This window comes from Ochlerotatus camptorhynchus, unplaced genomic scaffold, assembly GCF_037179485.1.
Source record: "Ochlerotatus camptorhynchus isolate MF236.1 unplaced genomic scaffold, CSIRO-AGI_Acam_v1.1 ptg000274l, whole genome shotgun sequence".
NCBI classification, from domain to species: Eukaryota; Metazoa; Arthropoda; class Insecta; order Diptera; family Culicidae; genus Ochlerotatus; species Ochlerotatus camptorhynchus.
Window position 1 is genome coordinate 8,624,325 of NW_027040763.1, and position 23,629 is coordinate 8,647,953.

Consider the following 23,629-nt stretch of genomic DNA (forward strand, 5'->3'; position numbering starts at 1 on the left):
GTTGCTCGTGGACATTGCAGAAGTGTGGTTTACATCTCACTGCAGTCTGAAAAATTATCGAGAAAATCCACCCAAAAAAAAATCGACTAAGTCCACGTAAACAGTACCACTGAACTGTCATCAGATTGAGGTTAACCCCGACGGTGCAAAACCTAATGGTGTTTTGCTTACCTTTGCCTCTTGGTCGATTCAAGTGGATTCGAGTTTTAAAATAACATGGACTTAAATTTACGTTTCCCAACTATGTTCTTTTAAAAAATCTTCCACTCTAGAAAATTAAAAACAAAGGCATTTAAAAAAAAGTCAATATTTTTCTTCTAAGTTCATGTAAGCAAACCACCATCAGATGTCAAAAAAGTGAGGACTCGACGGTGTAACTCACTATTTGAATGATCAAAATATTGCACATCAACATCAACAAGGTACAGAGAAAGTTTCACTAAATTTTGAACATTTTAAATTATTAATAGGTAGTTACATTGTTACATTGTTGTTTTCAGCCTTATTTGAGATAAAGATAACAAAAATGAGTTCACAAATTATCACAGAGCAACCAAAATTGAGGGAATATTTCCAAAAAGTCTGTCGGTTATGTTTCAGTGAAGAAATGCTTGAAGATGTTTTCAAAATCAAACAAGACGAAATTATTCGATGGATATCGGATTTACTCTCTATTGTGGTATGTATCAAACATCCTGATCGATTTTTACAGAAAAGCTGAACCGTTTCTCTCCCAGGTTTCCGAAGACGACCAAATCAGCCGATCCATTTGCGCTATCTGTCGGGCACGGTTGTACGAATTCCACAACTACAAAGTGAGCTGCCTCGAAGTGCAAGAAGTACTTCGGAGCCAAATATGTCCGGCTGCGGAGAAAGACACAGAACCTGCACTATTTGATCAGAAAACATCCGAGCTGCAAGACGACTCAGACACGGACGATCTGCTCGATGAAATGAAAATTTCAGCCGAAAACACCGAACTAGATGCAGAAACCGTTGAAATTGAGCACATCGAACAACCCGTTAGGAATCGTTCTGTACGGCAGAAGAAATCCGGACAGAAACAATATGTTTATGAGTATAAAGTAGTGAACAAAACCCAAGTGGTGTCATGCAGCACCTGCGGTAAAAAAGTTCCAAAATCTTGTCTACAGGCCCATCAAGATAAGCATAAGCATCGTTAGTACCTTCTCAACATTATTTTTTTTTCACGCTTATGTACATCAAATTAATTTCCCCACTGTTCCTTAGGATACCACAAAACAGGTCTTCCTATCTACAAATGCGAACATGGTTGTGTAGGTATGAAGTTCAAAAGCCTGCAAACCCAACTGCATCACTACGTGAACGTTCACGATTATCGGGCAATGGAGTGCAAAGTTTGCTGCAAATTGTTTAGATCCCAAACCAATCTATACTACCACATGAAAAGAATACATCAGTTGAAATCATACCATTGCACGATTTGCAACAGTTCGTTTCCAATAAAGTAAGGATAAGACGAGGCGAAAATTCCTGCGTTAAAAAATAATACACATTTCCTACCGCAATTTTCAGATGTCAGCTGGATCGGCACATGAACATTCACAGTGCTAAGGATCAACACTGCTCGATATGCGAGTATGCTACCAACATAAAGCATAACCTAACCCGACATATGCTTATACATGAGAGGCAGTAGAGGAAAAAAAAGCGAAGGCGGAACCAGAATTGAGCAGGATAAGGATCGTGTGACTTCCTGTCACTAGTGAGGTGACTCTCCGTGCAAATTAAATGGAGAGTTACTTCACACAGCGTAACTTTTGTCACCTCACCAGTGACAGAGAGTCACACGACTCGCATAATAGGCCTGACGAGTTTGTAGTTGAAAGTTGAAAATAAGAAAACAAATCGTTTTTTGATAGGAATATAGGAATGTTTCGCATCATCGATAAAAGTCATTAAAAATAGCTTGATTTAAAAATCGGCCGAACAACGAAATTTTTTAATTTATTCATAGGTCTTCAGGCTAAAACGGACTAACATAGTTTTGTTCGCTCCATAGCTTCCATTGATAACTCTAGAAGGGCCGATGATTGAAAATTTTCAAATCAAAGCAGGCCCTACTGTTGTTTCGCGGTTGAGGCAGGGCCGATGATTTGTTTTTCATTTATTTTACGCTAAATTTTACGGTATGAAAAGGCTTAGCAAAGGGCTTACCATTTCTGATGACAAGCAAAACAGCTTAACAAAAAGGGCCTAACCATTGAAAGAAGATTTACAAAAAGTCTCATTAATTTGTATAATAATTATGAGCACTATACAACAACTATACAAGCGTGACCAGGGATGTGCTCATAATTTATTATACTAATAATAATGCTCATGTTCATAGTTTGTCCTGCAAGTGTGTCTGCGGCATATGTCATACAAGTGTATCCGCGACATAGCCCCTATATTCATCACATTGGTAAGAGCTAAGACGAAATTCTTGATTGCTGCCCCGTGGAAAATTCTCCAAATGGAACACAGACTGAGTCAGGAATGAGACCTAAATGATTTTTCTATGATTAAGATACATAACAACCCACCTCTTCCATTGTAAAAGTCCTATTAAAAAAAGATCATTTTGGGTTAAGCAATAAGTTATATTGTATTTTTATTGTTCTTGACATTAAATTATATGGTAGCTACTATTGATTTTATTGGATACAATAGGTGCTATGTTATTGAATGGTGCATTTTTATTCGGGTGCCTTCGAAATCCCTGAATGTGGATGTGGCTACAAAATGGTGAGTTGACAACCTGGAAGGAGCGGAATACCTAGCCCTGGTCCTCACAAGTTCCTACTTCACGCCTCCTCGAGTCATATGATAACAAAAGACTACCAGCTGAAACATGGACACAGCTGGTTGGCGTAGCCTGGGCAATGTTGCCAGTCCGGCAATAGCAAAGTGAAGAGGTGCGACGCGAACACTGGCGCGGTAACCATAGTACGGTGATAGAGGAAATGCTTCACCAAACCTGAGCGTCTGCTCACCATGGAGGTGCGGCTCAAAACGGCGTCTGTTCTCCATGTTAGGAGCGGCTGATCACCGTCCTAGTGCCAGCGTGGGACTCTAAACAGAGCTGTGCACGATGGTCCCCCGGCGAGACAGGGGGTTGGGGCAGGCCCAACAAGCCGCCCTGGAAAAAAACAAAGTTGCAAATACCGAAGAAAGAAATACGGATCGGAACAATCGGCACAGACCTACGCGACGAAATAAGGACTACGATTGGAAACTCGGAACATGGAACTGCAAATCGCTCGGCTTCCCGGGTTGCGATAGGTTAATCTATGACGAACTTCAACCACGCAACTTCGAAGTCGTAGCACTGCAGGAACTTTGCTGGACGGGACAAAAGGTATGGAAAAGCGGGCATCGAGCGGCTACTTTCTACCAGAGCTGTGGCACCACCAACGAGCTGGGAACCGGCTTTGTAGTGCTGGGTAAGATGCGCCAACGCGTGATTGGTTGGCAGCCGATCAACGCGAGGATGTGCAAGTTGAGGATTAAGGGCCGTTTCTTCAACTACAGCATCATCAACGTGCACTGCCCACACGAAGGGAGACCCGACGACGAGAAAGAAGCGTTCTATGCGCAGCTGGAGCAGGTGTACGACGGCTGTTCGCAACGGGACGTCAAAATCGTCATCGGCGACATGAACGCTCAGGTAGGACGGGAGGCAATGTATAGACCGGCAATCGGGCCAAACAGCCTGCATGCCGTATCGAACGACAACGGCCAACGATGCGTGAACTTTGCAGCCTCCCGGGGTATGGTAGTTCGAAGTACCTTTTTCCCCCGCAAGGATATCCACAAAGCCACCTGGAGATCACCTGACCAACACACAGAAAACCAAATCGATCACGTTCTAATCGATGGGAAATTCTTCTCCGACATTATCAACGTCCGCACGTACCGCAGTGCGAACATAGATTCGGACCACTACCTAGTTGCAGTATGCATGCGCTCAAAACTCTCGACGGTGCATAACACAGGTCGAAGTCGAACGCCGCGACCCAACATTGAGCAACTACGGGACACCGGAGTTGCCCAGGACTACGCGCAGCAGCTGGAAGTTGCACTACCCACGGAAGAGCAGCTTGGCGCAGCTTCTCTTGAAGATGGCTGGTGGGACATCCGTTCAGCCATAGGTAGTACTGCTGTAGCGGCACTAGGTACTGCAATCCCGGACCGAAGAAATGACTGGTTTGACGGCGAATGCAAACTGTTAGTAGAGGAGAAGAATGCAGCACGGGCGAGAATGCTGCAACACCGCACGAGATTGAATGTGGAGCGATACAGACAAGCACGGAACAGACAAAACTCGGTTTTCCGAAGGAAGAAGCGTCAGCAGGAAGATCGAGATCGCGAGGCGATGGAAAATCTGTACCGCGTAAACGACACACGGAAGTTCTACGAGAAGCTAAATAGTTCGCGCAAAGGCTACGTGCCGCAAGCCGATATGTGCAAGGACTTGGACGGTAACCTTCTCACGAACGAGTGTGAGGTGATTGAGAGGTGGAAGCAGTACTATGACGAGCACCTCAACGGTGAAGCAGCAGAAAACGAAGGTGGCACGGCAACAGACCTTGGAGCACGCGCAGAAGACGACAGGCTACCGGCCCCTGATCTTCAAGAAGTTGAGGAGGAGATCGGTCGGCTGAAGAACAACAAAGCAACTGGTGTAGATCAACTACCAAGTGAGCTATTGAAATACGGTGGTGAAGCACTGGCTAGAGCGCTGCACTGGGTAATTGCCAAGATTTGGGAGGAGGAGATATTACCGGAGGAGTGGATGGAAGGTGTCGTATGCCCAATCTACAAAAAGGGCGACAAGTTGGATTGCTGCAACTACCGCGCGATCACACTGCTGAGCGCCGCCTACAAGGTACTCTCCCAAATTCTATGCCGCCGTCTGTCACCATATGCAAGAGAGTTCGTGGGGCAATACCAGGCGGGATTCATGGGTGCCCGCGCTACCACGGACCAAATTTTCGCGATTCGGCAGGTTCTGCAGAAATGCCGCGAATACAACGTGCCCACACATCATTTGTTCATCGATTTCAAATCCGCATACGACACAATCGATCGAGATCAGCTATGGCAGATTATGCACGAGTACGGATTTCCGGATAAACTGACGCGATTGGTCAAGGCGACGATGGATCGAGTGACGTGCGTTGTTCGAGTATCGGGGACACTCTCGAGTCCCTTTGAATCTCGAAGGGGGTTACGGCAGGGTGATGGACTTTCGTGTCTGCTGTTCAACATCGCGTTAGAAGGTGTGATCAGAAGAGCTGGGATAGACACGAGTGGCACGATATTCAGGAAGTCCATCCAGCTCCTTGGTTTCGCCGATGACATTGACATTATGGCACGGAACTTTGAGATGATGGCGGAAACGTACATCAGACTGAAGGCTGAAGCTAGACGGATTGGACTTGCCATCAACGCATCAAAGACAAAATATATGAAAGCAAGAGGTTCTAGGGAAGACAATGATAGCCTCCCACCCCGAGTTCAGATTGACGGTGACGAAATCGAGGTGGTCGATGAGTTCGTGTATTTGGGCTCACTGGTGACCGCCGAAAATGATACCAGCAGAGAAATTCAAAGACGCATTATGGCAGGGAATCGTGCCTACTTTGGACTCCGGAGGACGCTCCGGTCGAATAAAATTCGCCGCCGCACGAAGTTGACTGTCTACAAGACGCTGATTAGACCGGTGGTCCTTTACGGCCACGAGACCTGGACTATGCTCGTGGAGGACCAACGCGCCCTTGGTGTTTTCGAACGGAAGGTGTTGCGTACCATCTACGGTGGAGTGCAGATGGATGACGGAACGTGGAGGAGGCGAATGAACCACGAATTGCACCAGCTGCTGGGAGAACCATCCATCGTCCACATTGCAAAAATTGGGCGACTACGATGGGCTGGGCACGTCGTAAGAATGCCGCACGACGACCCAGTGAAAATGGTTCTAGAAAGCGACCCAACAGGAACAAGAAGAAGAGGCGCGCAGCGGGCAAGGTGGATCGACCAAGTAGAAGGTGACCTGCGGACCCTTCGCAGACTACGAGGCTGGCGAACTGTGGCCATGGATCGAGTAGAGTGGAGACGACTTCTTCGGACAGCAGAGGACAACAAGGCCTTAGCCTGATTGGTAAGGTAAGGTAAGAATGTGAAAAGATATTTTCCAAATACACTTGGCATCCCTTCCAGGAACTGCTCGAAAAAAGTGAGCGTTTTTACGTGACGTAATATATGGATAGCCCAAAAACAGTAAACAAATTTTAATGATCAAAACAGTGCACATCAACATTGATATCCACAGAAAAAGTTTCACTAAATTTTGAACAACCATTGAAATTATTATTCATAATTCGTTCTTAAACTGCCTGGTCTTGTTGCTCGAACTGAAATTTTCTGCCTTATTTGAAACATAAAAAATCATGAGTTCACAAATTATCAAAGACCAACCTAAATTGACGGAATATTTCCAAAAAGTCTGTCGATTATGTTTCAGTGAAGAAATGCTTGAAGATGTTTTCAAATTCAAACAAGACGAGATTATTCGACGGATATCAGATTTACTCTCTATTGTGGCATGCATCAAAAATCTCGTCCGATTTTACATCATAACCAAACCGTTTCTCTTGCAGATTTCCGAAGACGACCAAGTCAGCCGATCTATTTGCGCTATCTGTCGGGCACGGTTGTACGAATTCCACAACTACAAAGTGAGCTGCCTCGAAGTGCAAGATGTCCTTCGGAGCCAGATATGTCCGGCCGTGGAGAAAGATCTTTCCGTGTTAGAACCCGCATTAGACTCTGACCAAATAAAATCCGAGTTGCAGGAATACTTAAACACGGAAGAAGATCTGCTTGAGGAAATGAAAATTTCACCCGAAAACACAGAACTAGAAGCAGAAACCGTTAAGATTGATCACATCGAACAACCCGTTAGGAATCGTTCTGTACGGCAGAAGAAATCCGGTCAGAAACGATATGTTTATGAGTATAAAGTAGTGAACAAAACCCAAGTGGTGTCATGCAGCACCTGCGGTAAAAAAGTTCCACAATCTTGTCTACAGGCCCATCAAGATAAGCATCGTTAGTACCTACTCAACATTATTATTTTTTTCACGCTTATGTACATCAAATTAATTTACGCACTGTTTCTGATGATCTCACAAAACAGGTCTTCCAAACTACAAATGCGAACGTGGCTGTGTAGGCATGAAGTTTAAATGCCGGCAAACCCAACTTCAGCACTACGTGAACGTTCACGATTATCGGCCATTGGAGTGCAAACTTTGCTACAAATTATTCAGCGCCAAAAGCAGTCTTAACTACCACATGAAGAGCGTACATCAGTTGAAACCATACCAATGCACGATTTGCAACAGTTCTTACCCGATAAAGTAAGGATAAGATGAGGCGAACATTCCTGCGTTCAAAATTAACCAACTTTTCCTACCGCAATTTTCAGATATCTACTGGGGCGGCACATGAAGATTCACAGCGCTAAGATGGATCATCACTGCTCGATATGCGAGTACGCTACCAACATAAAGCATAATCTAACCCGACATATGCTTATGCATGCGAGACAGGAGAAAGAAAGAAACAAAGCAAAGGTAGATCCAGAATTGATGACCATCCTAAGTAGGAAGCTACTATAAAAGGCTAAGGGAGTATCTCCCCCCTATTCTGCGAGTCGCATGACTCTCTGTCACTAGTGAGGTGACAAAAGTCACGTCGCGTGAGGTGACTCTCCGTGCACGTGACTTTTGTCACTTCACTAATAGTGACAGAGAGGCCACCACCCCTATTCTGTATTTCGTTTCGAACGAAATTCTCATACAAAAAAATATTTTTTTGTATATACAGAATAGGGGTGCACGACTCGCAGAATAGGCCTGACGAGTTTGTAGTTGAAAATAGAAATAGTCTATTTTACGAAATGACAAAAGCTAATTTGCCGGACAGAATTTGCTGATATTTTTGTTGCTTCTCACAACACCTTCTGTCAAAGTTCAATCATGAGTTGAATTAGAATCGTCTCGTAATATTTTCTCTAAGCATAAGGTATGATCGATCTATTAAGGGGTTACATATATGTAAAGTCGACTAAAAATATGTGTTTTTCAAAAATGGTCGGATTCGATTCGTATTAGTAAACACGTATTCGCATTAGTAAGCACGTTTTGAGGTGAAATGTTACTTACTTATCCTGGTCCGACATCCCTCAGGATTGCACCTGCATCACAACGTTACGCCAATTCACTCGGTCCGAGGCTGCTTGTCTCCAATTTCTTGACCATCCCACACTTCCAAGATCCTGCTCCACTAGGTCTAACCACCTTGCTCGCTGTGCTCCTCTTCGTCTTGTACCGGCCGGAATTCGAGGCAAACACCATTTTTGCGGGATTGTTGTCCGGTATTCTTAAAACCTATCCCGCCCATCTTACCCGTCCAGCTTTCGCAACTTTCTGGATACATGGTTCGCCATAGAGTTGCGCCAGCTCATGGTTCATCCTTCGCCTCCATACACCGTTCTCACATACCCCACCAAAGATGGTCCTAAGCACTCGTCGTTCGAAAACACCCAGTGCTTGCAGGTCCTCCTCGAGCATCGTCCACGTCTCGTGCCCGTAGAGAACTACTGGTCTTATCAGCGTCTTGTACATAGTACATTTAGTACGGAGGTGAAGTTCACCCGACCTCAGGGTCTTGTGGAGTCCGTAGTAAGCACGACTTCCGGCAATTATACGCCGACGAATTTCTCTGCTACAGTTGTTATCCGACGTCACCAATGATCCGAGGTACACAAATTCATCCACCACCTCGAACTCATTTCCGTCGATTGTCACGCTTCTGCCTATGCGAGCCCTATCCCGCTCGGTTTCTCCAGCTAACAGATACTTTGTCTTCATATTCACCTTTAATCTAACCTTCTCTGCTTCACGTTTCAGCCTGGTGTACTGCTCCGCCACGGCCTGAAACGTTCTTCCGACAATTTCCACGTCGTCAGATCGTGCCCCGCATGTTAAATCCCGCACGTTTAACACCTTCTAGCGCAATGTTGAACAGGAGACAGGAAAGACCATCGCCTTGTCGAAGTCCTTTGCGAGTTTCAAACGAGTCCAATAACGCACCCGATATCTTCACGCAGCACTGTACACCATCTATCGTAGCCCTGTTCAGTCTGGTCAGCTTCCCGGGGAAACCGTTCTCGTCCATAATCTTCCATAGCTCTTCACGGTCAATAAAGGGTGATACGGTCAAAATTTGGTCAAGGGAAAACGCGTGTAAATCGGTGAAATCGTTTATTTAAAACATCAAATTAAATTTCTTTTTCAAGTCAATTAGTATAAAATTCAGGAAAAATATTCAGTTAGGCTTCCGCTTTTCCAAATCCGAATTGCCGGGCCTTACGCTTGACCCCTGCCATCAGATTTTGTACAGCCACCTTGTCCACCTTCTTCGCCGCAGAAAGCCAGTTTGCCTTGAACTGCTGCTCGCCCTTAGCAGTTTTTTTGGTCTTCTTTAGGTTCCGCTTGACAATAGCCCAGTATTTCTCAATTGGGCGGAGCTCTGGCGTGTTGGGAGGGTTCTTGTCCTTGGGAACCACCTGCACGTTGTTGGCGGCGTACCACTCCATGGCCTTTTTACCGTAATGGCAAGATGCCAAATCCGGCCAAAACAGTACGGAACAACCGTGTTTCTTCAGGAAAGGCAGCAGACGTTTATTCAAACACTCTTTCACGTAAATTTCTTGGTTGACAGTCCCGGAAGCTATGAAAATGCTGCTTTTCAAGCCACAGGTACAGATGGCTTGCCAAACCAGATATTTCTTTGCGAACTTTGACAGTTTCATGTGCTTGAAAACATCTGCTACCTTTCCCCTTCCTTTTGCCGTATAAAACTCCTGTCCCGGAAGCTGCTTGTAGTCGGCTTTGACGTAGGTTTCGTCGTCCATTACCACGCAGTCAAACTTCGTCAGCATCGTCGTGTACAGCCTCCGGGATCGCGCTTTGGCCGTCGTATTTTGTTTATCATCGCGATTTGGAGTCACTACCTTCTTGTAAGTCGATAGTCCGGCTCGTTTTTTGGCTCGATGCACGGTTGTAGACGATACACCCAGCTTATTTGCGGCATCTCAGAGAGAGAGGATAGGGTTTCGCTTGAAACTACCGGCAACTCTCTTTGTCGTCTCAGCGGCTTCCGGTTTTCGATTTCCCCCCGATCCAGACTTCCTGGCTGTCGACAAACGTTCCCCAAACACTTTAATTACATTTGTAACGGTTGATTTGGCAACTTTTAGCGATTTTGCCAACTTTGCGTGCGAGTAGCTCGGATTTTCGCGATGCGCGAGCAAAATTTTGATACGCTGCTCTTCTTGCTTGGACGGCATTTTGACAACTGAAGAGTGAATTCCAAAATCAAAATAGGAGCAACATTCTACACACACACACCTTCAAAATGAGGGGTGTTCAGGTTTTTTAAATGCAAAATTGAAAGAAATACGTCAAGTTGATATTGACCAAATTTTGACCGTATCACCCTTTAGTATCATAAGTGGCCTTGAAATCGATGAATAGGTAGTGCGTAGGGACTTGATATTCACGACACTTTTGAAGGATCATCCGCAACGTAAAGGTTTGGTCCGTTGTCGATCGCCCGTCCACAAAACCGGCTTGATAACTTCCCACAAATCTGCTTGCTAGCGGCGATAAACGGCGAAAGATGATCTGGGAAAGCACTTTGTAGGCCGCATTAAGAATAGTGATCGCTCGATAGTTCTCACATTCTTGTTTGTCGCCTTTTTTATATACTGGGCATATTACCATATTACCAACAATCTATACGAAACTAACGATTTTAAATTGGCTCACTACTTGACTAGCCTATTGGTCCCAACCAAACGATTAACGTATCCCATTCTAGTCGAAATTCTAGTACTATGCAATGTTTGTTTTGATTCGCTATGATAGTTTGACAGATAAAATGAGGGATTATTGGTTTTTCCTATGTTTCGAGGGGTGAATCGATTAGCTTGGGACCGAAGAGAGTACCAGAGCTGAGTCAAAAAGTTGAGCACATTATTTCGGGACCTTCTAGTCTTAGAGTTACCTCTATGATATTACCATAGAGGTAACTCTAAGACTAGTAGGTCCCGAAGAAACGAGCTCTACTTTTTGGCTCAGCTCTGGTACTATCTTCGTTAAGATACCCCCTTCCTTATCCCGACACATTTCGGCTCGCGGCACAAAGCCCTGGCGGGATGCGTTGAGTTTCTTGTAAAACCGCCGTGTTTCTTGAGAACGATACACAGCTGCTCAATTTCTTCGCACTCCAGCTCTTCCAGGCGGTGCTTCTTATCCCGGAAAAGATGGGTTTGCTGTCTTCGCTTTTGTTTATATCGCTCCACATTATGACGGGTTCATTGCTGCAGCATCGCCGCTCGCGCTGCGTTCTTCTCGTCCAAAACCGTCTGACACTCTTCGTCGAACCAATCGTTCCGTCGATTCCGCTCCACGAATCCAACGGCGCCTTCAGCAGCGCTGTTAATGGCTGCTTTCACGTTGCTCCAGCAGTCCTCAAGAGGGGCTTCGGTGAGCTCTCCCTCATCCGGCAACGCTGCGTCGAGGCATTGTACGTACTAATTTGCGACTTCGGGCAGCTTCAGTCGTTCCAGATTGTACCGTGGCGGGCGTCGGTACCGAATGTTGTTAGCAACGGAAAGTTTTTGGCGCACCATGACCATTAGAAGGTAGTGGTCCGAATCGATATTTGCGCCGCGATAGGTCCTGACGTCGATAATGTCCGAGAAGTGCCTTCCGTCGATCAAAACGTGGTCGATTTGCGATTCTGTCTGCTGCGGTGATCTCCAGGTGTACCGATATGGGAGGCTATGCTGGAAGTAGGTACTACGTATGGCCAGGCGGCGAAATCGATGAGTCTAAGGCCGTTGGCGTTCGTTAGGTGGCGAGCGCTGAACTTTCCTATAACCTGAATTCTGAATTCCTCCTCCTGGCCGACCTGAGCGTTAAGATCTCCGATGACGATTTTGACGTCATGGCTTGGGCAGCTGTCGTATTACCGTTCCAGCTGCGCGTAAAAAGCGTCTTTATCGTCATCGTCACTTGCTAAGTGAGGGCTGTGCACGTTGATTATGCTGACATTGAAAAAACAGTCTTTGATCCTCAACTTGCACATTCTGCTATTCATTGGCCGCCACCCAATCACGCGCCTCTGCATTTCGCCCATCACGATGAAAGCTTTACCCAGCTCATGTGTATTGCCGCAGCTCTGGTAGATGGTATAACCACAAACGAAGTGACAGACGACTAACTGGCGAAGAAATCAATTAAAATAATGTGGTTCGCTGTAATAGAATTTTCTTAGAAGCTTGTGCCATAAACCACCAGATGGGTTAGTTTTATTGTTTTTATTTGAACAAAGTTGATTTTGTGTACAATGATTCTTTGACAGTGTGCAAAGAGTGTATCATTTTGTCATTTGTTTTATGCATTTCAGTTTTGAGTAGAGTGAAAGAGATAGAACCAAAACATTCTAGTATATTTGGTGAAAATGCTAGTACAATCCAGTAGTAGTGTTGCCATATGGTACAATCCAGTAGTAGTGGTGTTGCCATGTGGTACACTGAAAAATTGCAATAGCAGGTTAGTCACCAAAGTTTTCGAGCCGCTCCGTCTGTCACTTCGTTTGTGGTATAACCATCCCTATACGTATGTAGTACACTATGTACCGACGATCCCTTCCAGCAAACCTCCTGCCGCGCTACGATGTCGAACTTGCGGACACTCAATAAATCGGAAAGAATGCGGGTACTTCCCAAGAAATTGAGAGACTTGCAGTTCTATGTTCCGAGTTTCCAATCGTTAATCCGTTTCCGTTGCTTGGGTCTATGCCAGAGGGTAAGTCACTCTGCCACATTGTGCTAACACCAAGAGAAACACAAGTCGACACACTTCAAACACCCTTCGGCCCCATGATAAGCAAATTTTTTAATCAATTCTGGTACCACTGCAAATAATGTTTACATCCGATTGTTATTGTTGTTGTTGTTGTTATTTTTGTTTACAGTTACAACGATTCGACCCCAGATTGGTGCGATTTCGGCAAATCTCGATACCCTCGGAAGTGATATAGTAATAGATTTTCGGGACACCACAGGATACGAATGGACTCATGGAATAACGCCGAGAAACATGGATACGGTAAGGTTGAATGATAGTTTAACGTGGTTTAACAATTAGGAAACGTGAACCTCGTTCACTTTTAGATAGTTGAATGACGGCCCTTGCCGTTTCCAGTTTAGTTCTCTGTGTGATATGTATAAACTAAAGAGCCTGAATTTTTAAAGAGGCGTCATCTTATCCATTTGACAGGTCGTCTGCTCGATTGGAATGACTTTTCCTATGACTTTGACAGACATTCGATTGTTCCAATTTTGACATGTCGTCTCTTTATAAATTCAGGCTCTTTAGTATAAACAACACTAGCCGGCGCCGGTGGTGTAGTGTTAAGCGTGACTGCTTTCTAACACCCCAAATGGGTCTGGGTTCAATCCCAGCCGAGGTCGGTGGGATTTTTCTGAGGCAAAAAATCCCTAGTCACGTCTTCCTCCGAAAGGGAAGTAAAGCCGTTGGTCCCGGCCCATGTGTGTTGAATGAATGGGTGCGATATCTAATACGCAGGTGTGGAAGCTGACTTCCTGCACATTCGATTACCAAATGGATGGCAATCGATGTCCGTCGGTGATTGGCACTAGATTGCGGAACAGAGACCGACGTTAAATAAAGGAATGAAGAAGAAGAAGAAGAGAAGTATAAACAAGCGAATGATAGAGCTGATCGTGAACGGCGTGATTACCTCTCACCCCAGCAGGCCTGGGTTCAATCCCAGTCGGCGCCGCCGGGATGTTCTGAGGCATAACATCTCTGATCACGCCTTCCTTCGGATGGGAAGTAAAGCCGTTGGTCCCCGGTTCATGAGTTGATGGGTCGATAGGTAGGGTCCAGGTGTGGGAGCTGCCTTCCTGGCACGTCGGTAGCATTGGTGCTCAGCACGGAAAACAAGATCGACGGAAAAAACAAACCAAAACAAAAAAAAAAAAAATAGAGCTGATCGTATCAAAGAGAACGCTGCCCAATTGGAGCTGGAGAATGAACATTAGGCTTACAACGAAATCGCAAAGCATTTTAGCGAAACGAGGCACTCACCGTGGTCACGAATTGCAGGGTTCTTTGAATCGCTTAGTCCCGGGAGAGGTCCCGGGTCCGTCCTGCTGGACATTGGATGCAGTAATGGTAAATACCTGGGGTTGAATCCACAGATCATCGGCTTGGATTGTGATCGGAGCGATAGATTATTGAAAGTTTATACACACTTAATCACGGTTTCCTTGTTCGGTAATTTTTTTTACAGTTTTCGAACTGTAAATCACAAAAACTACCGAACATTCAGCTGTTCTCAATAAAATTACTGACGTTCATTAGTTTTTGCAAGAAACTACTGAATGCGGTAATAGTAATCACTGAATTGACCGTAAAATAACAGTTTTACGTGAAATGACTAAAACTCAGTAAAATAGAACACCGAGTTTTCAGTACTGATTATGTTTTACTAAAACAGTCAGCAAACGAAATTCCAAAATTACTGATCACACTAGTAAATTGGACTCCTTTACGTCATTCTCCTCCGTTCCACCTCGCGCACTTAACTTCAGAAATTTGTGTGTGAAAACAGCAACATGTTTGTGAAAATTAGTTAAACGACTTGAAATCAACGCAGGAGTGCAAAATCATACGAAATCGGGCAGTTTCTGCACTCCTGCATCGACTTCCAGATGTTCCATTGAATTTGCAGCAAAAATTTCAATTGTGTGTAGCAGTGCTCCAGACTTACGCACGCAATCTGGCACTCCAAGAAAGCAACCAGCCGGCTGAACCACGAAGAAGTATTAAGCTGGACTAAAGGTCAAGATTAGTTTAAACAGCATCATTGCTATTATGCCTCTAAGCAAATAAACCTGAGTCCGAGTCTGAGTCCCCTAATAAAAATCTTAAAATATCCGACATATTTTATTTACTACTCATTGATATTTATTCGTCAAAATACTGGAAAACTCAGCAAAAATAATGTAAACAAATAAATTACTGAAAAAGTCAGCAATTTTTTTACTGACTGAAACGGTAAATTTTGACATTTCAGGGATTTTTCCATTTACCGAGTTTTCAGTTAAATCAAAAACTACTGAGTTGATTGCTGACAACTCAGCTGTTTAAAAACCCAGTAAAATTTTACCGACTTCGGTAATCTAAACTCTGTGTGTACCTACCGTGGCTTCAATGTGGACAATGCGACTGCCTAGCGTTTCCCCTTAAAACGACATGTGTAGATGCTTGCATCTGCATAGTATAAATACTATAGATTTCATTTATAGGAGGAGGAATATATAGTATCTATACTGAATATATCCATCACCTGGCATCGCTGGAACGTCGTAGGCAAGCGATTGGAGAAATTTGTCGAGTACTTCGCCCCAGCACAACAATAAACCACCGCGGGATGGAGAGCCGGAGAAGGTGGTTCCGATTGAACATGGCGACGGGGAATCGGTGCTGCCGATTCACACCAACAGGACGCAGATTCAGCATCAGGATTGGCTGGATTCCTTGGAAGTTGCGTGACGTATAACTGCAGCAGCAGGAAGCTAAGGTAACTTTTCTCAGGTATTACCATACACTAAAAAAAAATGAGCACGTCACTTTAATGTGTTTCACACTTGATTTCGCGCAAATTGTTAAAAACATCTATTTCATGTGTGAATCAGATGATACAATCTATTCAGTAACGCATCAGTAAATCCATTTGTTACACATTTAGATTTCATGGACTTCAAATGTCAGTGTCAACAACCAATCACATAATTGTCGAATATTCTACTCTCAACATCATATTGTCTATCATATATGACTTGAGTGTCCTGTATAATATCAATATTTTTTTTATAGTTTATTTAAAATGTTTATTATTAAATTACAATATATAATAATACTGAACATTATTGAAACTAATTTTGTTAGGTCCAGACATGCCTCGTTCTTACTCCCGTTCTCCGTTACGGTCAAGAAATCACGCGAAAGGAACACATATTCCTCCAGCTGCAGTGACTACAACTGGAATCTCCATGCGGATGATCGTTCTTCCAAATTTCGTTCGACAACGACATTACGAAAATTTTGACAAAAATTGAACTGCACCTTTCTTCTTCACCAAAGATCATCTCCTTGTCAATCCTGGATTACATCAGTTCTGAAAAGAAAAATTTGTTTAGGTGGCATATTTTGAACAAATTACCATCCCGATTTTGTTTGCAGTAAAATTAATCCAAACTCGGTTTCACAGTACCTTATCTGCTGCTTAAATTAAGGATGTATCAAGAAAATCAATCAAAAATTTCTATTATGAATTACCTGAACAATACCGTGAAGATCACAGCTGCTTCTTCAGCAGCTAATTGAATGATAAAACCTGGGATAATACGGAACGAAAATTAATAACTCGAATCAACTTAAGCAATTGACAGGTGGCAAACAAAGTTCTGTTGTTTACATTTGCAGAACAAGCAAATCATATCGTGCTGAAATGCAAAACACTTAAAATCCTTATGTTTTGAACAGTAGCAGGATTTAATAAATTGTGCAAATGGATTCAATGTGCATTGATATGGTAAGATTTTTCAACATTTCATAAATCAAAACACTTAAAACACTTCGAATGAATGTTGAAAACACTTCTAATTAATCAAACGTGTAGAATTTTTTGAGTGTAGAGGTAACTCTAAGATTAGTAGGTCCCTAAGAAACGTGCTCAACTTTTTGGCTCAGCTCTGGTACTATCTTCGGTCCCAAGCTAATCGATTCACCCCTCGAAACATAGGAAAAACCACTAACCCCTCATTTTATCTGTCAAACTTTCATATGAATCAAAACAAACATTGTGTAGTACTAGAATTTTGACTAGAATGGGGTACGTTAATCGTTTGCTTGGGACCAATAGGCTAGTCAAGTAGTGAGCCAATTTAAAATCGATAGTTTCGTATTGATTGTTGGTATTACCATAGAGGTAACTCTAAGACTAGAAGGTCCCGAAATAACGTGCTCAACTTTTTGGCTCAGCTCTGGTACTCTCTTCGGTCCCAAGCTAATCGATTCACCCCTCGAAACATAGTACGTTAATCGTTTGCTTGGGACCAATAGGCTACTAAAAAGGTGAGCCAATTTAAAATCGTCAGTTTTGTATTGATTGTTGGTATTACCATGTGTTCAGGGAGAAAGAATTGTCCGAATTGTGTTTGGCGGTGGGAGGGATTAGCGTGGAGGATACTTACACCAGGGGAATTGGTGTGTTATTTTTAGAAAATAATGAATATTTAGACCATTAAGGTGATCGATCGACTTGACTTTATCCGAAATGTGTCCCCGAAATGTAGATTTATTTGAAATAGCAGTTCATCTGGCAGTTCATTTACTCATCATCAACCGTTTTCACGACTCAGTAGAAATTGACCAACTCATCATAGTTATAATTCTCCAGCAGGTCTATCAACTGCGGCAGTTTCGCCTTCACATTGACGCCTTTGAACTTGAACTCGCTTGAACTTATCAATGCACAGATCGGTCAGAATCCCGTAGATGCGGTTCAGTATCGTGGGCTGCTTCTTAAATTTGGTTTCGATCTGTCAACAGATTCCGATATTTTTCCGACAGGGTTTCGAACTCTTCATCGTTTCGAATGTCCAAATCCATCAGTGCCTGCAGTATCTGGTAGTCCTTCGTCAGCTTGTTATAGTGAACGATCTTCGGTTCGATCAACTTGATTAATCCGGGAAGCGTTTGCTAGTTGATAACTGAAAATGGTTGCTACGCAGTTATCAATCAAATAGAATTTGTTGAAAGGTGTTACTCACTGGTTGAAATCTCCAGCTTTATCCGTTTCTTGGTGGCTTCCTTCGTAATAAAGTCCTTCAGAATCGAAATGGTAGCAATGTTGTCGCTTCTGAAGTTCGCTTCCGAATGGCCGTATTCGCAAATCAGTACCGTTCCGATGAATACGAGCCGGTTCCTTTCGTTTCCATAAATCTTTTCCGGTATTTCTGGGATACTGTTCATCAACCAGTTGTGCAATTCAATCTGACTGAAAGCCCTCTTGAGAGAGAACACATTCATAGGTCTAGATGCGATCTCGTCTGCATCAGAGGTTCTGCGATTTTCGAACTCCACCTTTTTCACTCCACCGAGAATCTTGAGTCCACTCGTTCACAAATAACAGCAAAGGAGTCGGAGGAGGATCTGTCATTATCAGCGTTATGTTGTTATGGTTGAGGATATAGTTGCCAGTATTTTTTTTTTGGTTGAAGTTTTGACAGCTCGGTCAACACGACGAAACACCTAGAAACACCTTCCGACACCCAAAAACACTCATGAAACACAATAAGCACAGACACAAGGTGGCAGAGTGACTTACCCCCTGGTCTATGCCGATTGTTCCGGTCCGTATTTACATTGCTTGCTTCCTGTACTTTTGTTTTTTTACGGCTGGCTTGTAGGGCACCAACCCCCATTGTCTCGCCGGGGGACCATCGTGCACAGCACTGTTTAGAGTCCCACGCTGGCACCAGGACGTTGATCAGCCGCTCCTAACATGGAGTACAGACGCCGTTTTGAGCCGCACCTCCATGGTGAACAGACGCTCGAACTGCACTCCCCGGAGAGAGGAGTCTCCCCCTTCCCTGTCAGCATACGACCAAGGTCCCACCGGGGTTGGTTACCCGATCTTCCCTATAGTTACTCGTACCCCAGCCGGCACCGCTGGGAGGTAGGGATAGGAGTTACTGGACAAGACGCTAAGGAACGCTAGTGGGGATACGCGAAGTATCAATGGTACGCATTGCATTGTCCAGCCGAACCGAAGTCCTATATATATATGTGGTTGCACTACGATTTGATATTTTGTACTCTAAATTAACCTGTCTATTCTGACATTCTTAGAGGTGTATTAATCTAAGCGGATTCAAAACCTGCTAATCGGTATTTTTCGATAAAAGTTTGATTTATACGGTTTCTCAAATAAATGATTAACATAAGGATCCAAAATGTGCTTCTGGGCTACGTCCCTCCCCTTGGCTAGTTTTTGCACCTTGCTGTTGGTGGGCGAGCTTAATTTCATGTTTTATAGTGGAGTGTTGGAGACGGTAGGTTTATGGTCGGCGTTTCTGGCTCATGCCGCGATAGAAATGCGTCATGGGCAGGCAATGGGGATTACTAAGCTTCCCTTCTCTGATAAACCACTGCATGAGAGAACCAAAGATCTAGTCTAGCAGTGATAGTATCACACTTGTTACTCCTTTAATTGAGAGCCGCGTCGTAGTACGCTTATGTATATTCACTGACGTTGGGTGTGATATAGACTGTTCCAGAAAGTATAAGCAAACTTTCAAAATAACAAAAAAGTCATGTTTTTTTAAGTTTTAATAATTTTATTTGGCAAATCATATTTGCATTTGTATTTCAAATGATATTTTACTCTCGTTTAATCAACATATTTAATCATAGCCAAGACTCCTAACTTTTCCTCGATCATGACCCATTAGCTTCTGCACAGTGGTACTTCCCACCATTTTGACCACTTTTGGCCAATCTTTTTTGAATTTTTGGATGTCGTCCGCTGGTTTTATTAATTTTCGAAGCTTTGCTTTGGTTAAAGCCCAAAAAGTCTCGATTGGCCGTGCCTCCGGGCTGTTCGGCGGATTCATGTCTTTCGGCACGAAACATACATTTTGACTTTTGTACCATTCTAAAGTGTCCTTTGCGTAATGACATGACGCCAAATCAGGCCAAAATACTACTTGACCTTCGTGCTGCCATCGGCAACAATCGCTTCTGGAGACATTCCTTAACGTATTTCTGAGTGTTCATCGTCTCCGTTGTGATGTACGGACTAGATTTTTTACCACACTCGCATATTGCCTGCCAAACCATAACCTTCTTACCGAATTTTTCGGTAAAAATTGCCTTCTCCGTTTCGGGGATGTCCTTGCCTTCGCTTACAGTATAGAATTGTGGTCCGGGAAGCGTTTTGTAATCTAGTTTCACGTACGTTTCGTCGTCCATTATTATACACCCAGAGTTTCGACACAATAACGAATCGAAGAGTTTGCGGGCCCGTGGTTTCACGGACGCGGCCTGTTTTGGGTTCCTTTTGGGTTTTTTCTGCTTCCGGTATGTTTTTAGCCCAAGTCTTTCTTTGGCACGCATGACGTTACTCGACGAGGTCCCTAGTTTTTTCGCAACATCCCGAACGGAAGTCGCTGGTTTTCGTTTGTAGGCATCCCTGATCTTTTTATCGATATCCGGACTTACAGGACCGGATTTCCGGCCACACTTCGGCGCATCTTCAAACGTACACTGTTCTCTATATTTTTTAATCGCAGTTAGTACCGCTCCGACGCTTACACCCTCTTCCTTGGCCAATTTTCTCAAGAAGGGTCCGCTCACAGTGCACCATTTGTGCACGATACTTTTTCGTTGTTCCGGTGTAAGACCACGCATTTTGACAGGAAACACAAAACTGAGCACTTGTTTGATGCTATGTCATTCGGAAATGGGCAAACAAAAGGACGCAGCCAAAACATGTTGAAATATTTCATTATTTTCAAAGTGACCGTTAAAATAAGGTGTGCTTATACTTTCTGGAACAGTCTATACTGGCGGGTTTTGCCGCAAATCACTCTTATTTTATTTATTTTTACGCAGATAGCTTTATTTGGGTTTGCAAGGGAATTATAACAACAATAGCAACAATCAATACGAAACTAACGATTTTAAATTGGCTCACTACTTGACTAGCCTATTGGTCCCAAGCAAACGATTAACGTATCCCATTCTAGTCGAAATTCTAGTACTACGCATTTGTTTTGATTCGCTATGAAAGTTTGACAGATAAAATGAGGGGTTATTGGTTTTTCCTATGTTTCGAGGGGTGAATCGATTAGATTGGGACCGAAGAGAGTACCAGAGCTGAGCCAAAAAGTTGAGCACGTTATTTCGGGACCTTCTAGTCTTAGAGTTACCTTTATGATTGGATGGTGCATTTATGCATTGATGCATTAACTTACGCATTGGTAAATTTTACTACGCAATGATGCATAAAGTGTTGTTCAATAGCTTTCAATTCATCCTTAGTTTGAATAATTGTTGTACATAGACCGAGACAAAACTCCTAGAGAAAATTAAAAGTTACCCTTCTTATCAACCTTCCTGAACCAAATTAATCACCAGGACAGAACGAAGGTCATCGTTCTCCATCATTCCGTCATGTCTAATTCTGAACCGCAACTTCCGAATCCGGTGCAATTTTTTCATCACTCCATCATTAAGAGTTCCTTGCCATTCTCGAAACTAGAACCCCCTCCAGTCGACAGAACGTAAAAGCAATCATTCACCGAAATCCTATTCAACCCAATCACTCTTTTCCCCGCGGAGGTCGACCGTAATCTCGAAACCAATAAAACATACGATTACCCAAAAGTCACAACATTGTTCTGTTTCATCTCGTTTCACTTGATAAGTAGGTATTAGTTCTCCTGAAGTTCCATGTTGTTTCGGGACGCATTTCACAATTAGTCGTTTACTGGGCTGATATGATAAGATTCGATTATTTTTTTTGGGTTGTGGAATTCCGGCATCACAATCATCCCGTTCCCGTTCGCTTTCACTTTATAGGAAAAGATCAGCCAGTTGCCGATCGACGCTCCGGCCGGAATAACGTGCTTACTACTTAGCTCTCACGCTGTTGCATTCTGAATTCTGGAAGATTTCCTAGAACCGTTTCAATTTTCTCAAGTGGTTGATCGAGTTATGTAACGCTTTAGCGATGTGGAGTGTTCAACGGATTTCAGTGCATTTCCTTTTGCTGGTAGCCGGTAGCTGTTTGGCTGTGGGAAAATTCTGCAACGAAGTTGAAAAGTAGTGCAACGCAAAATGTGCCCCATTTACAGAAGTGTTGCTAAAATTTTGAAAATTGATTTCAGAGTACCGAAGTTAGTGCAAACTGTGAACAAAGGAGTGGAATATGGAGTGTGCAACTACTACTGCATGTTCTCGGAGCATAGTTTCACGGTACCGGTGCCCATTGAGAAGATGTCGTGTGCTGTGAGTTGCCCGGTTTTGTGAATGATTAGAAATAAAATGGATGACTAAAAGTAGTGACTTTTCCTTTCAATTTATAGTTGGAATACGAAACCCACCAGAAGCAGGTCTGCTGCGAAGGATATCACCGTTACGGGAGTGAATGCTTACCTACCTGCAAGCACAAGTGTATCTTCGGCGAATGCACTGCACCGGAAGCGTGCAGCTGCTATGGTGGCTATCGGAAAGTGAATGAATTTCTGTAAGTGAAGTTTTCATCCACATCCATGAAGAATGATTGAAATGTGATTTTACGTTTCTCCGCAGTTGTGAGCCGATCTGTGAATCGCCATGTGATAATGGTCGTTGCGTAGCGCCAAACTCCTGCGTCTGTGATGAAGGTTTCGAGAAGGATGAGCACGGGGAGTGTGCGAGGAAATGTGAAAAGGAATGTCAATTTGGGCGGTGTGAGGAAAATCAGTGTCGGTGTTATGAGGGATACGCGTTGGATCCGGAAAACGATGGCCGCTGTGTTCCGCAGTGCGAACCGGAATGCCAGAATGGGAACTGCGTTCAGCCGAACGTTTGCCAGTGTGCAGCAGGTTGGTGTGATATATTTATTTGTATTTTATCCACGACCCATGAGATCAAGCCATATTTGAGTTCAGTTTAATCATAATCGCAAAAAGTGCAGGAACTTAGCGATGAGTAAATTTGCCCAGCGGCGCACGATGGTGTAGTCTTAAACGTAATTGCCTCTCAACCCTAAGGGCCTGGGTTCAATCCTAGTCGGCGCCATCGGGATTTTCTGAGGCATAAAATCTCTGATCACGCCTTCCTTCGGAAGGGTAGTAAAGCTGCTGGATGGGTCGATAGGTAGGGTCCAGTTGTAAGAAACACCTTCCTCGCGACGATAGTATTGGTACTCAGTACGGAAAAAAAAAAGAAATTAATTTGCTTCATGTTTTCCTGTGGAAAAACTAAAAAAATCTGCTGGGAAATTGACGAAAACTTTACTCAGCTTAGGAGTAGTACCAATAGACTGAGAGAATCCAATCTTTACTTTTCTCATATTTACTCATCACTGAGTTCCTGCACTTATGAATAAACTGAATTCAAATTTGGGTTGATCTCATTGGCCGGGTAGTGCGGATATAACAATCTTAAGCCGGTATGTTGTTTCGGCATTTTTGAATCAAATTGTTTCAGTTATCAATGTTTCTAGGAGTTGAAACACAAAGTATTTAGCCTAATTACTTGAAGCGTAATTTTATTCTCTAATCTATGTATAGAATATGTCATGGAATGCATTTTTTTCATTTTGTTTATTTGATAAGGCTTAATCGCGAGAGCCGTGATTTCTTCTTTGTGGCTTT

The 23,629-nt window shown here is 43.5% G+C and overlaps 2 protein-coding genes across 2 annotated transcripts; both read left to right on the top strand.

The window, feature by feature from the left end:
• Positions 1-367: 367 nt before the first annotated feature.
• On the top strand, positions 368-1,951 carry LOC135705730 (zinc finger protein 225-like). Its single transcript, XM_065227572.1, has 5 exons — positions 368-422; positions 501-679; positions 738-1,179; positions 1,252-1,489; positions 1,558-1,951. The coding sequence occupies exons 2-5, from the start codon at positions 527-529 to the stop codon at positions 1,679-1,681; spliced, it is 957 nt and encodes a 318-aa protein (XP_065083644.1). The 5' UTR covers positions 368-422; positions 501-526; the 3' UTR covers positions 1,682-1,951.
• Positions 1,952-21,877: 19,926 nt separating this feature from the next.
• Positions 21,878-22,855, top strand: LOC135705828 (epidermal growth factor-like protein; the record flags this gene model as incomplete). Its single annotated transcript, XM_065227674.1, has 4 exons — positions 21,878-22,091; positions 22,157-22,277; positions 22,355-22,515; positions 22,581-22,855. Coding segments are annotated over exons 1-4 (649 nt in total), but the record flags the coding sequence as incomplete, so codon positions are not given.
• Positions 22,856-23,629: the final 774 nt, after the last annotated feature.

Excerpts from the sequence above, each read along its gene's own strand:
- LOC135705730 (XM_065227572.1), top strand. The coding sequence starts at position 527 with ATGAGTTCACAAATTATCACAGAGCAACCAAAATTGAGGGAATATTTC. Across the intron at positions 680-737 it reads CGGATTTACTCTCTATTGTG|GTTTCCGAAGACGACCAAAT; the intron begins GTATGTATCAAA and ends TTTCTCTCCCAG. Across the intron at positions 1,490-1,557 it reads AACAGTTCGTTTCCAATAAA|ATGTCAGCTGGATCGGCACA; the intron begins GTAAGGATAAGA and ends CGCAATTTTCAG.